The sequence below is a fragment of the Pongo abelii genome, chromosome 14 (genome assembly GCF_028885655.2).
Source record: "Pongo abelii isolate AG06213 chromosome 14, NHGRI_mPonAbe1-v2.0_pri, whole genome shotgun sequence".
Lineage (NCBI taxonomy): Eukaryota > Metazoa > Chordata > Mammalia > Primates > Hominidae > Pongo > Pongo abelii.
This window is the reverse complement of record NC_071999.2, coordinates 101,694,063-101,707,070: the sequence shown is the minus strand read 5'-3', so window position 1 is coordinate 101,707,070 and position 13,008 is coordinate 101,694,063. Positions and strand designations below refer to the sequence as shown.

General features: G+C 43.0%; 1 protein-coding gene across 3 annotated transcripts in view; it reads right to left on the bottom strand.

Moving 5' to 3' along the window:
• Positions 1-13,008, bottom strand: part of CLDN10 (claudin 10) — a 156,790-nt gene that overhangs the window by 32,828 nt on the left and 110,954 nt on the right. The window contains exon 1 of one of the 3 annotated variants that reach the window (XM_003778227.5): positions 3,879-4,169. The exons of the other annotated variants lie outside the window; for them this stretch is intronic. Coding sequence (XP_003778275.3) covers positions 3,879-4,098 — 220 coding nt within the window. The 5' untranslated portion in view covers positions 4,099-4,169. Of the gene's footprint in view, positions 1-3,878; positions 4,170-13,008 lie in introns of those variants that run through there. 3 annotated transcript variants of the gene reach the window in all.

Below are 13,008 nucleotides of genomic sequence, written 5' to 3'. Positions count from 1 at the left end.
CAGCAAAAAACGAAAACATCCATTTAGTGGAGACAATTCGCTAATAGCACCTGTGCTAGTTGATGGATTTAGGGGGGAAAAAAGAATGTGCTTTTCTTTTCCTAGTAGCTTTGTGTACTTCTGCAAATCCTTTGAGAGAACAGTGGTATGGGGAGGGCAGGAACTCTGAGTTTCACCTCTGGTGCTTCTATTTACCTAAGGTATGCCCTTGGTTATAGGACCTAATCTCTTTGAGGCTCAGTTCTCTCATCTGTAAAACAGGGATGGCAGCACCTCCTTCACAGGATGAATAATATGGGTGTCTGCTGAGCAGTAAGAAAGTCATCAAAGCATCCCTTCATATTATAATACTACAATGGATTCTAAGCAGAAATTAGAGCTGGGTTCTTAATATGGCATAATGTTAAATCTAGACATAGAGCTTTGCTAGGCCTCATTAAGGAAAACAAGTGGCAATGATACCCCTAGGGGAGGGGAATCAGAGATGTCTTTATATAAGAAATTTAGGGCTGGGCGCATGGCTCATGCCTGTAATCCCAGCACGTTGAGAGGCAGAGGCGGGCAGATCACTTGAGGTCAGGAGTTCAAGACCAGCTTGGCCAACATGGTGAAACCCTGTCTCTACTAAAAATACAAAAATCAGCCAGGTGTGGCAGTGGGCGCCTGTAATTCCAGCTACTCAGGAGGCTGAGGCAGGAGAATCGCTTGAACCCGGGAGGTGGAAGTTGCAGTGAGCAGAGATCATGCCACGGCACTCTGTCCTGGGCGACAGAGTGAAACTTTGTCTCAAAAAAAAAAAAAAAGAAAAGAAATTCAGAATAATGACCTCGTCGTTTGACTCCAAGAGTTCTTCCACCTGACACAAGACAGGCAAGAGTCACGAGCCTTGTCTCTCCCTTCCTGGATTCTCTTCCCAATCTAGAGCTCATGCCTGGGTTTAAGGGGAGGGCTGTTCTACTCAGGCCACCATGGCCACTTTCTCCAAAGGCAATGTCAGGACCAGCACCCACCAGATGCGGCTGCCCTGGGAACTCAAGGTAGAGAGGACAAACAGAGGGGCCCTACCCTAGAAGCTTCTACTTGCAGGTGGGGGAATCAACTCCCCTCCACAGGAAAAGACAGTTGCGTGACTTAACCCTCCAAAATGTTATTCTGAGAGATACAGAAAAGTAAGTTTGTTTTGCGGTAGGAAATGCCATCTTAAGCCACAGAAGGGAATTCATCAAAAAACAGGCTGATAAATATGATTCTATTACAAATTTCAAAGTCCTGTATGAGAAAAGGCATCATAAATTTAAAAGACAAACAATGGTGTGAGATTGCAACCTGCATAATAAATCAAGGACTGACAAATCATCGAAACCACCAAGGAACAACAGAACCATGGGCCTAAGATATGGACGCCAATTCACAAAAGAGAAAAAAAAATGGTCAGTGAGTTTTGACCATTTTTCTAACCAGTGATTTTGACCATGGCAATAAGGGAAATGCCAACTAAAATGATAAGATGGCTGGGCGCAGTGGCACACACCTATAATCCTGGCACTTTGGGAGACCAAGGAGGGTGGATGACCTGAGGTCAGGAGTTCGCGACCAGCCTAACATGGTGAAACCCTGTCTCTACTAAATACAAAAAAAATTAGCCGGGCATAGTGGCGCATGCTGGTAATCCCAGCTACTTGGGAGGCTGAGACAGGAGAATCACTTGTACCTGGGAGGCGGAGGTTGCAGTCAGCTGAGATTGTGCCACTGCACTCCAGCCTAGGCAACAAGAGCAAAACTCCATCTCAAAAAAAAAAAAAAAAAACTGGATTAACACAGAGTGGTGAGAATGTGGAGAAGCAGGTATTCTCATACACTGTCAGTGGAAAGTAATTTGACAGTATGAACTGAATATTAAAATGCACGTGTATTCTACTGCTCTTACAATACCATTTCTCAGTGGAATGGAGTCTACAGAAATACACACACATACAAAGAGGTGAATATAAGATTTTCAGTAAAGCACCACCAACAAAGAAAAGCTGGAAAAGGTCCAATGTCCACAATGGATCCATGGTTAACTAAGCCATTTTAGGCAGTCTAATGAATATACCATGCAGCAGTTACACAGAGTCAAGTCACTTCTATTAAGTACTGACTTGGAAAAATATACTGATTTTAAAGTGTTGTACAACAGTAGGTAGTGTCATGCCATTTATGTTTTTAAAAGTCATTTTTTAGTCACATGAGCACACAGGAAGGCCATTTTGCAAGTTGGATGGCATAAAAATGTCACTCCTCTCTATTCTCCTCCCAGCTAACCAGGACAACTGTTCCTACTTCCTCTTCACTCCCGGCCCGATCTGCCCCCAAGCAGGTATGGTACCACCTCCACTCTCACTGCAGACACGTAAGAGAAAACTTTATTATTCTGCACTTAATAATATTCATAACGCATTCATTTCCTTCTCTCCCTTGTCCCCCAACTGTCCTACAGAAGGAAGCGTACCTATCTGGCACGCTATCTCAGGGAACAACAGAGTTACAACAGAAGAGTGTTCAGAGGACAGTAACATATTGCTGACTATAAACCACAGGAACAAGAGAATGCCTGTTCATCTACCTGGATGCGTGCTCTACAAACCACAGGAAATTCAACGGTAATGCTGGGGAATAAACACTGTTCCGGCTGCTTATTTTACCGAACAGGACACGGACCCGGGCGCCACCCTTCTAAAACTAGATGCGTATTCCTTACACGGAGGTTCCATCAAATACCACGTTGAGCAACAGTTTGCTTTTCGTGGCAAACCCCATCTTAGAGGAATCAACTATTTTCTTTCATTTACCCAGCTATGTAAACAAAACCTGCAAGTGCGGTAATAAAAGAAAAAGAAACACCTCAAATCTAGAAATATGTAATGTAAATAACTCCTCTTAAGCTTCTGCCAGGATTCGTTTGCTGTAAAATCCTGGAAGCAACGGGCCTAGAACTTGAGCAATCAATGGCACCGGGCTGACATCGGCTGTTGTCTTGAAACTCAACAGAGCCAGAGTTCTGTGTGAATATCCACCAGCTGCTACCAGCATAAGGCCTAGCTAACCGGAGCAACGCCAGGTGAACATCTACAAAGGAACAACCCAGGACAGCTGCAGGCACCGGGGACTCCGATGCAGAACCGGTCAGCTCCCGGCGCCACGCTCGCACGGCCCAAGATTCCCTACCCTCTGCGGACTCATCGCGGCACCGCAAGGGCTATTATTTTCCTAAAACTCGGAGGAAGTGTTTGTAGTGTTGCCTAGGCAGACAAGTTTGTAGAAGCTCTTTAAAGGGAAACAATAACAACAACAAACTCTGCAATATGTTTTCCCGCTTCCAACCTCTCAACCCCCACCCCCGCCTACTTTTTAAAAAACCAACGAAATGGCTCAAGGGACGTCAGGACAATGGATTTGGCTTGCAATGACACCATTTTTTATCAGAACCCAGCCTTCGGGGAACGTAGGGGAGGTGGAGGAGACAAGCCCCTGCAGCATGAACTCTGGGTCCCAGCGGTCCCCAAGATATGGGGGGTGGGGGAGGGCAGCCGCGTCTTCGACTCTCAGGACGGCAGTTTCCCCATCCCCCGACGCCTGGGAGTCACCAACCCGGGCCTGTCTGCGTGTCCCCCCTCCCGGGGTCCCGGGCTTGAACAGGCGCCCCGCGAGACAGCGTCAGGAGAGGGCGGGCAGCAGGGAATGTCCCCGGCTCCCTGAGGCCCTGTGGGGAGAGACGGGTCGGGCCTCAGAGGAGTCCAGTCTAAGGGTCCCGCTGGGGGTATTGGGGGCGAGAGGGTGCCTAGCGGGCCGGCCATCAAGGAAGGAGGGCTGAGGGCGGGGGCCGCGGGGATGCAGACCGTCCAGCGCCAGCATGGAGGGGAAGTCCTTGCAGTTGGAGACGCCAGTGGAGTCGGTAACACACGCCTTCCACAGGTTGGCCCAATAGGTGGCGGTGGTGATGACCGTGCCGTCGATGGTAGACACCTTCCAGTAGTCGGTGGGCAGCGTGGAGGACACCAGTACCCAGCCCGAGATGGAGACCATGAAGGCGATGATCTCCGAAGCCGTGCTAGCCATGCCGCCGGATGCAGCCGCGCTCGCTCTCGGGTTCCCACTCTGCGCCGCGACCCCCGCACTCCCAACCCCGCGGCTCCGCCTCCCGCCTCCGCCTCCGCTCACCGTTCCCGCCCACCGCCCCGCCCAGCGCACCCGGCGCCAGGGGGCGCACGCGACCCCTCACACCCATGCCCTGGCCCTTGATGGGGCTCAGAGGGCTCGCGGTCGCCCCCCGGGTTCTCCACCTGCAGCTGGCCCGCGCCAGCGTGCGGGAGGAAGGCCGGCCTGCGCTCCCCTGAGCCGAAGGGCCGCGGAGAAGGGCTCGCTTGTTGGAGCGGCTCAGGTTCAGACTGGCAACCGGGTGTGGACAGCCTGCTGCGCCCCCACCTCACCACCCCGACCCAGCCCTACCCAAGGCAAATAGCGTGGCTTCCTGACTACCTTGTAGAAGCAGAGCAGGAAAAGCCTTTTGCGTGCCCTGAAAGGACACGGTTTGGTAACTCAGCCCTCGGTTTGCTGAACTCTAAAGGTTTGCGTGCCACGCTTGTTTGGGTGACTCTGTTTGACTTGTCAAGGAGGGATCACTGTGCAGATTCTGGGCTGGAAACCGGCCTTGCCCTCAAAACTCTGCAGTTCTGTTTGGCCTGGTGGTATGCGGAAAGTCATGGCAAAACGGTGCGCGGCACAGGCCTAAAGTCAAGATAGCAGCAGATGGGGCATCCTGACAATCTTGATCTTGCTGGTGTACTCATGCTAATGCACTACGCAGAGGGCATTTGTTTAACACATTTTCCCTGTAGATCCCTTCCAGCTTCCAGGTCTAGAGGCTATTCTATGGAAGGATGCTGTTATCCCAGTCAAAACTGCTATCTTGTCTTTTTTTTTTTAAACCACCTCCATCTCTCACGCCTAATTGAAATATAAACTCATTCATTCCTTCATCCCTTCATTGCTGTCTCAAGGTAAACATAAAGATCAGGGTGTACTTGTGGCTCCTGAAGCCACAAATCTGGGCATAAATGAGAGAACAAGGACACGGGTTATTATTTGTCCACTTAAAGGTTCTTGCAGTTCTTGTTATAAGCTTCCAGGGTTCACTTGTTGCCAAAAGTAAGGAAAGGTCTAAAACCTATCAATCAGTCTGCTGTGATAAATCTCATGCTAACCCTCTGTGTCACTATCTTTAGGTAGAAACACTCTGGTTCAATGTGAAGAATTGCTTAATTTCCCTTTGTCACTTTTTTTTTTTTAACCAAATGGGTGCCCAGTGAAATTAGAGGCAACAAGGTGACTGGAGAAGAAAGGAAGCTGGACATAGAATCATCAAAACTTAGATTGGAAGAATCACTGGAGACCAGCAGGACACGCTCCACACTTAAAACAATTCTCCTGTCTATTTCTAGAGATAATGTCTAGCCCATGCTCCACCCTTCAGGACCAGCAGTTCAGTGCATGGCAACGTATCTATTCTGTTTTTTTCATGTTGTTTTGACAGCCCTTTTAAGAAAGATTTTCTTCCTATTGAGCCCAAATCTGTCTGTCTTCAATGTCTACCCAAATGTTGTAATCTGTGCTCTGAGAACACGAAGTAAGTCCTACTCTTGCAGCCGTGCAGCAGCTGGCAGGTGGTGGGCTTCTGTGTGCTTAACGGTCCCACGGCTTTCGTGAATGGGTACAAGGGTGACAATGCAGACATGGTTACCCTACTGTTCTGCTCTGAACCCCAGCGTGTCCTGATGTATCATGTTAGGTTCACTGGTAAACTAAACTTAAAAACTGAGTTTAAGAAGTATCTTCCTGGCTGGGCGCGGTGGCTCACGCCTGTAATCCCAGCACTTTGGGAGGCCGAGGCGGGCGGATCATGAAGTCAGGAGATCGAGACTACCCTGGCTAACATGGTGAAACCCCGTCTCTACTAAAAATACAAAAAAAAAAAGAAGTATCTTCCTAACCTCTTCCTTCTCATCCTCCTTGCTATGCAAATCAGTCACCTTTGAGCAATGACTACAAAGCATCCTCTATTCTTTTGTATGGCTTGCCTTTTTAAAGTGTTTTATCATCTGTTTTTTTGTCCTCCAGCATATTTCCACTATTATTTCTATGCCATATTCCTTCCTGAATAATCTGCCTATTTCTGATCCAATTACTATTTGAAAAACACAAAACCCATTAACCATAACATTTCTTACTGATTTTTTTAAAATTGCAAATTACACAAATTTAATACTTTATTTCCTGGCCTTGTTTGATAGTCGCTTTGTTGACCGGGGCTTGCCTATGGTAGGAACTCACTAAATTCATTATTTCTTTGTTTTTACTAGACAAAACCCTGACTTACTTTTGACACAAAACAAGTGTAGTGCTGTGACCTTTAAGACTCAAGCACTTCCTAATTTATCACCTAGTTGGCTATAAAGTCCACTGTTTGGATCCAAAGGCACATTGTTTGTTTTAAAGAAAGAACTTTGAAGAATGGTTTGGTGTTTTAAACCAGTCTGCGAAGTTTATTTAACACATAATGTAGCTCTACCTATTATACTTCAAAAATCTATAAACCCAGATTACCGTTGCAACATAGCATCCAGAAGAAACAAATTCTGAATTCCTACTTGGAACACTCTTCTCTCTGCTGCATCGCCACACCACTGAAGCCAGAATCTCTGGGGGTGGCCATAGTAGCAGTATTTCCAAAACTTCTAATGTGTACTCAGGCTGAGAACCACAGCTCTGACCAGTTGAGCTTTGTGTATCTGTGTATAAACAGTTAATTTAGCATAACAGATGGTGGTATGCATCACAGGAAGAAAGAACATGAATCTCATTGTTGAATACTTTGAAAAAAGAAATATTCTATTACTGTAGAGATTGCAACACACAATTTCAACTTAAAAGGGATGGGAAACACCACAAACAATCCATAAATTAAAACTTAAATGGCAGCACTATTAGTTCCTTTGCCAGCTAAAACAGACTAGGGTCGTCATGCCTGCAGACTTGGTTAATTTTCCTTTCTCCTTTCTATGAGGTTGGACAACCTTAAACCCTTTTCTTTATCTTCCCTAGGATGTAGTACATAGTTACTGTGGAAAGCTGTATGTTAAAGGCCATGACTGCCTGACCAAAGAATGAAAAATGTTAACTTTCTTTAATACCTAGATAATATTATGTAATGAATCAAACATTTTTATTTTAGAATGTCATATCTTATGCTTCTCAAGCTAGTTTAGTCAGGAGAATTCTAAAGATATTATGGAGTAGCACATAATCTAAAAAAAGAATGTCCAGAAAATAAAAATGGACCAAATAGAGATTTTTGAAAAGAAGTAATGGATAAATGTCTTGTTTTGCTTTAAGATTATACAGTTCCCAAATAACCTTTGCGGTTAATCTGCAAGCCGATTTACAGAGTACTTTTGACTGATAAATGCTTCCTTATTTTCTTTAGGATTCAGTTCACTGAAATTTCATGAGAAACTATTCTTAATTTAAATATAAAAGTGAATACATCAGAAAAGGTTGCCTCCTTTAAATTATTCAAAGTAACATCTTAGTTAACAGTAGTTTAGTCTTTACAAAAAGCTGTAGATCTTTTCCAGTATGAAAACTACTAACTGATCTATAAATTTGACCCGAAAACATACAATGCCCTGAAACATATTCTAAGCCTTTCTACTTTTGAGGTCTAAGTCACTGAAATTAGCATTGAAAATTATTTCTTTGGCTTATTATGGTTATTAAAGAGAAATAGAGGATCCCCCACCCTGGGGTTGTTCAATAGGAGTGAAAACCAGTTTAGCCAACTAAACAGGAGATTTGCAGAAATTCCTTACTTGAGATTCAGTACACCTACCAAACAACACAGGTGTGCCTTTCAATAGCTCAAGGATTTTCTAAGCATCAGATTTGGTTTCAGTATGCATTAGCTCCTTCCTAGATTCCAGTGAGGTGGCGTGCTGCTAATCAGGTGGGAAGAAACTGAATTCCTGATGATATGGTATTAACTAAAAAAAACAACTGCCCAGGAGCCAAGTATTGTTACACCACGTTAAAGAAGATATTAATGCCGGTACCAAGATATTAAAAGAGCACATCTGTGTTCTTTTTCCTTCCATTTTCCCTAACATTTCATTTATCTTAATGCTTTATGCAAATCCAATGATATTTGTAATCTACTTAGCATGAACGCTACAGAGTGATAGGAATAGTTACAGAATGAACACTTAATTCTCACCATTGCATCACCATTCATATATAAATATATATCTATAATTTTTTTGCAAATTATAACTATACAAACAGTTGCCTTATTTTGTCATTTGGCAACCTGTGAAGTCGTACTCCATCAGAATGTTTCTATGGGCCTATTACAAGTCAGTGCCATATACTTTGTGGATTTGTTTTTCATGCATTCATTTGAAACACACTCATTCCCAATTCTAAATTATCTTAGCAGACTCCTCTTGAGCCCCTGGAGGGGAGGGGTAAGGTTTGGGCCCCAACAGGAATACCCTTCGAGCCTGGAATGACTCTCACTCTGGGATGCTAGAACCTTCCAGGGCTTGTAGACAGGTTGGTTACATTTTGTTTGTCCGTAAGCACTTGATGAATATCAATTTAACCTCCCACCCAGGTCGGGGCAGTATGTTAATTTGTATGTTTTGGGCAAGTGATTTTATGTCTCTGAGTTACAGCTCCCTCATTTGTAAAACAGAGGAGTTATTTTGGGTAGCTTCCGAGACCACTTTCAACTCCAAAAACCCCTGAGTCTAGGATTCCTAATGAACTCAGTCATTCACAGATAACATCAAGGAGAGAAGCAATTTTCCTTTGGTGTCTTTACTGTTTTATTCTCACTCTCTTTCTGCCTCCCTCCTTTGCTAAATTTAAAGGTGGCATCTGTATAGATGTGTATGTGAGAGGCAGCGCATGGAGAAAATCTAAAATCTCTACATGTAGACTTATTGTCACTTTTTCCTTCTGTTTAGGAGAAACGTGATAAAGCATGGTAGTTTCATTCACTTAAGAGTCAGGGAGATATAGCGGACAGAGGGTAGATGATGTAACCAGAAAGATGTGAGATAAAATTCTACCTCTGAATGACCTTGGACAGGTCACCTAATCTCACTCAGCATCACTTCCTCAAGTATAAAGCGGGACTAAATGACAGCTTCTTTCAAAGGCGTTGTGAAGATTAGATACAACGTATATGAAGGACAGGAATGTAGTGGATGCTTAGTAAATAATGAATATTATTCAGTTCATTCATGCCTCTCATTTCCTTATGTCTCTTTAAAGAGATAAAATTACATTTTTCATAAAAGTGGTATTAATCGGTTAGGCTAACAGCAGTAAGTGAATAAGGCTGAAGTGTATTGCAAATCTCAAAGTAGGAAAGCAGAAAGTGTGGAGTCAAATGCCAACATGGAAGGGGCTGGTGCCCAGAGTGAGGGCAGAGGGAGGGAAACCAGAAAGTCAGAGCAGAGGATAGTCCAGGGGAGCAAAGGTGGTGGGGGGTGAGGGGCTTGCAAAGAAAAGTGAGAAATAAAACCGGAGGACAGTTAAATTTAAAAGGGTGAACAGCTGGGTGCCTGTAATCTCTCTCAGCCCCTCCAGAGGCTGAGGCAGCGAGATCACTTGAGCCCAAGAGTTCCAGACCAGCCTGAGTAACATAGGGAGAGCCCCCATCTCTTAAAAAAAAAAAAAAAAAAAAAAAAGTTAGCCAGCGGCCTGTAGTCCCAGCTCTTTGGGAGCATGAGCCAGGAGTTAAAGACCAGCCTGCCTGTCTCTAAAAAAGTAAAAATAAATGAAAGAAGTGACCAATGACAAGGCAGAGAGAGTAAGGGGAACAGAAATTGCAAAGAGAAAAGCAAGGGGCAAGAAATAAAGATAAAGGAGAGAAGAAGCGAGAAATCAAGGGGAGACAGCACTGGGACGAGAAGCTGAGCAGAGGACACTGAGGACAGAGTGAATGATTTCCATAGCCCTTGGTTTTCTCAATGACTAGGTGTAAGGAGTGGGAAGCAATACAGTCTAGTGTCTGTTACCAAATGCAGATACTTGCTCCTCTCCCTAGTCCTCACAATACAGCAGGTGCAAAGTTTATTCCAAACTACTCAGAAGTCCCAAGTTACCATGTGGCTCACATTGTGGGGAAAATCAGAGGAAGTTTAAAATGAATTATTTCAGGGTTAAAAATGCATGTTCTTACAAAAACATACCTATAAGCTAATGCTTCATTTTGAGAGTTTTTTTTCTTCAAAATGTAGGCATTCTCTTATTTCTATCTAATAAACACTGATCTTGGTACCTTTTAACAACTCCATGCAATAGATACTGTTTAATAAAAACTCCATGCAATGGGGTACTATTTTCATTCCCATTGTACAGAAGAGGAAACTGAAGCACAGAGAGATTAATTCACTTGCTCTGGAAGGTGGTGGAGGTGAGGTTTCAATGTAGCCAGCTCAGTTCTAGAGTCTCCACTCCTTGTGAGAAGTTGCCTCCCACCAAGACAACTCTTTGTAGTTTGTGTACAGAGTACAGTCAGTATCTACAGTGTGGAACGAACATGCACAAAATGCATTAAGATAATTCTGAATAACTTGATTTAACTTTATTTTCAGGAAAATTGCTTTTATAATCAGAATTATTTGAACACGGTACGTAGTTTCCTTACTTCATTTCAGTATATGTCTAGATCTTGCAATAAGTGAATTGAAGTTCAATAATATGCTGTTTAATGGTGTCCTGAGCAAGTCTCATTCACTGTGTTAGTTTGGGTCTGGAACGTTTTTCTTTGAGTCCACACACACAGTAAGAGTTCATTAGAGAATTCTTAAATCTGTCTTCTGCGTGCTTTGAGCTCTGGCCCGTGCTCTCAGCCAAACGTAGCTGGCCCAGTGACTTGAATGGGAACGTTCTGCCAGTGAGCACCCATCGTTCTTCCCTGCCATCCTGAGTTGGGGACGTTCTGCGGTGGGTATCATTTACTGTGCTGTGGATGCTCCTTCTCATGTTTATTTCATTTTCTGGTGAAAATATTTAAAAACCAATGGTTTTTAAATAGCCATAAAAAATATTGTTATTTTAAAGGACATCAAACTAAGGTATATATTTTTATTTCTAGAATGCTGAAGTTAGAAAGGACCTTAAAAAAGTTACCTATTCAATTTTTCAAATGAGGAAACTGGGACCCAAAAGTGACTTCTTTTTTTCTTTTATTTTTTGAGACGGAGTTTCGCTCTTGTTGCCCAGCCTGGAGTGCAAAGGCGCGATCTCGGCTCACCGCAACCTCCACCTCTCGGGTTCAAGCGATTCTCCTGCCGCCCGAGTAGCTGGGATAACAGGCATGTGCCACCATGCCTGGGTAATTTTATATTTTTAGTAGAGACAGGGTTTCTCCATGTTGGTCAGGCTGGTTTCGAACTCTTTACCTCAGGTGATCTGCCTGCCTTGGCCTCCGAAAGTGCTGGGATTACAGGTGTGAGCCACTGTGCCCGGACTCTAAAGTGACTTTTTAATGCACATTAGGTCATAAAGTGTATGTTGAAGTAGTATATCAATTGGAATAACATTTTGCATGTTATTAATATTTTTCAAAAATGTATAAATCTGAAAAATTATCAGAGTTTGGTGCTGAAGACAAATCTGAATTAGAAGCAAGATTTGAATAATATTTAAAAGTTGAGCCAGGCGCAGTGGCTCACATCTGCAGTCCCAGCACTTTGGGAGGCTGAGGCAGATGGATCACCTGAGGTCAGGAGTTTGAGACCAGATGGCCAACACGGTGAAACCTTGTCTCTACTAAAAATACAAAAAACTAGCTGGGTGTGGTGGTGCACGCCTGTAATCCCAGCTACTCGGGAGGCTGCGGCAGGAGAATTGGTTGAACCTGGGAGATGGAGGTTGCAGTGAGCTGAGATCGCACCACTGCACTCCAGCTTGGGCAGCAGAGCGAGACTCCATCTCAAAAAAAAAAAAAAGTTGAAAACTACCCTATTTCATCTAGGTTCTCCTCAAAGATTTATTTATGCCCCCCAATAAAATATTTACAAGTGTATTACTAGGAGGCTTCGTGATTCAGGTTCATGCAGTCTGCTCTATACATGACTTCTGAATAGTAACATAGAAAGGAAATCACAGTGGAATTTTATGCTGATAATACGGCAGACTGATAATAGACAAATCTCTCTTTGTGGTTCAAAGCAATAGCTGTTTCTATGATTTAGGGTTTGTGAAGAATGAATAAAAAGATCTAAAGAACAAAGTTGATGTCATGTTTTGCCTGTATTATCATAACTGCCACACCTCTAGGATTTCTGGCATAAATCTTTCTGACAAGCAAACACGCCCTATGTCAGCTGCCTCCCACTATACAATTCATCCATATATGTAATCCTGTAGAGTTAAGCCATGTTTTATTTCCAATCAAAACACCATATGAAAGATTATAGTGTAATTTTTTGACATGCTAAATAAAGCAGCCAATGAAATTTGGTTAAGCAACCTGAATTATACTCTGTTTATTCTTGAGTTTCTAGAGTTCATATACTGTAGAGGAGAAAAGCAAATAATAAAATTTTATTATTTCATATTAATTTCCACATGTGATTGAGAGGATCCAACAAATTAAATAATAGATATTATAGAACTGGGTATACTATAGGCATTTGCTAAATGTTGTTGAATTTAATTTTATTAGTCAAAAAAGGATATATGATTAAGATTGGTAGAATGTTAAGTATGAACTCTCAAAAACATACTGTAAATGTCTAATTTGTATTTGCTCTTTTGAGTATAATCTTCTTACATGAAGAAGGAATGTCATATCCTTTCAAATTAAAATCTTATGAATATAAGGCTTTGTCAGTTTATACTTTAAACAATTAAATTAATCCTCAAATAATTGCTTTTTTGTCTTTTACAATCTAT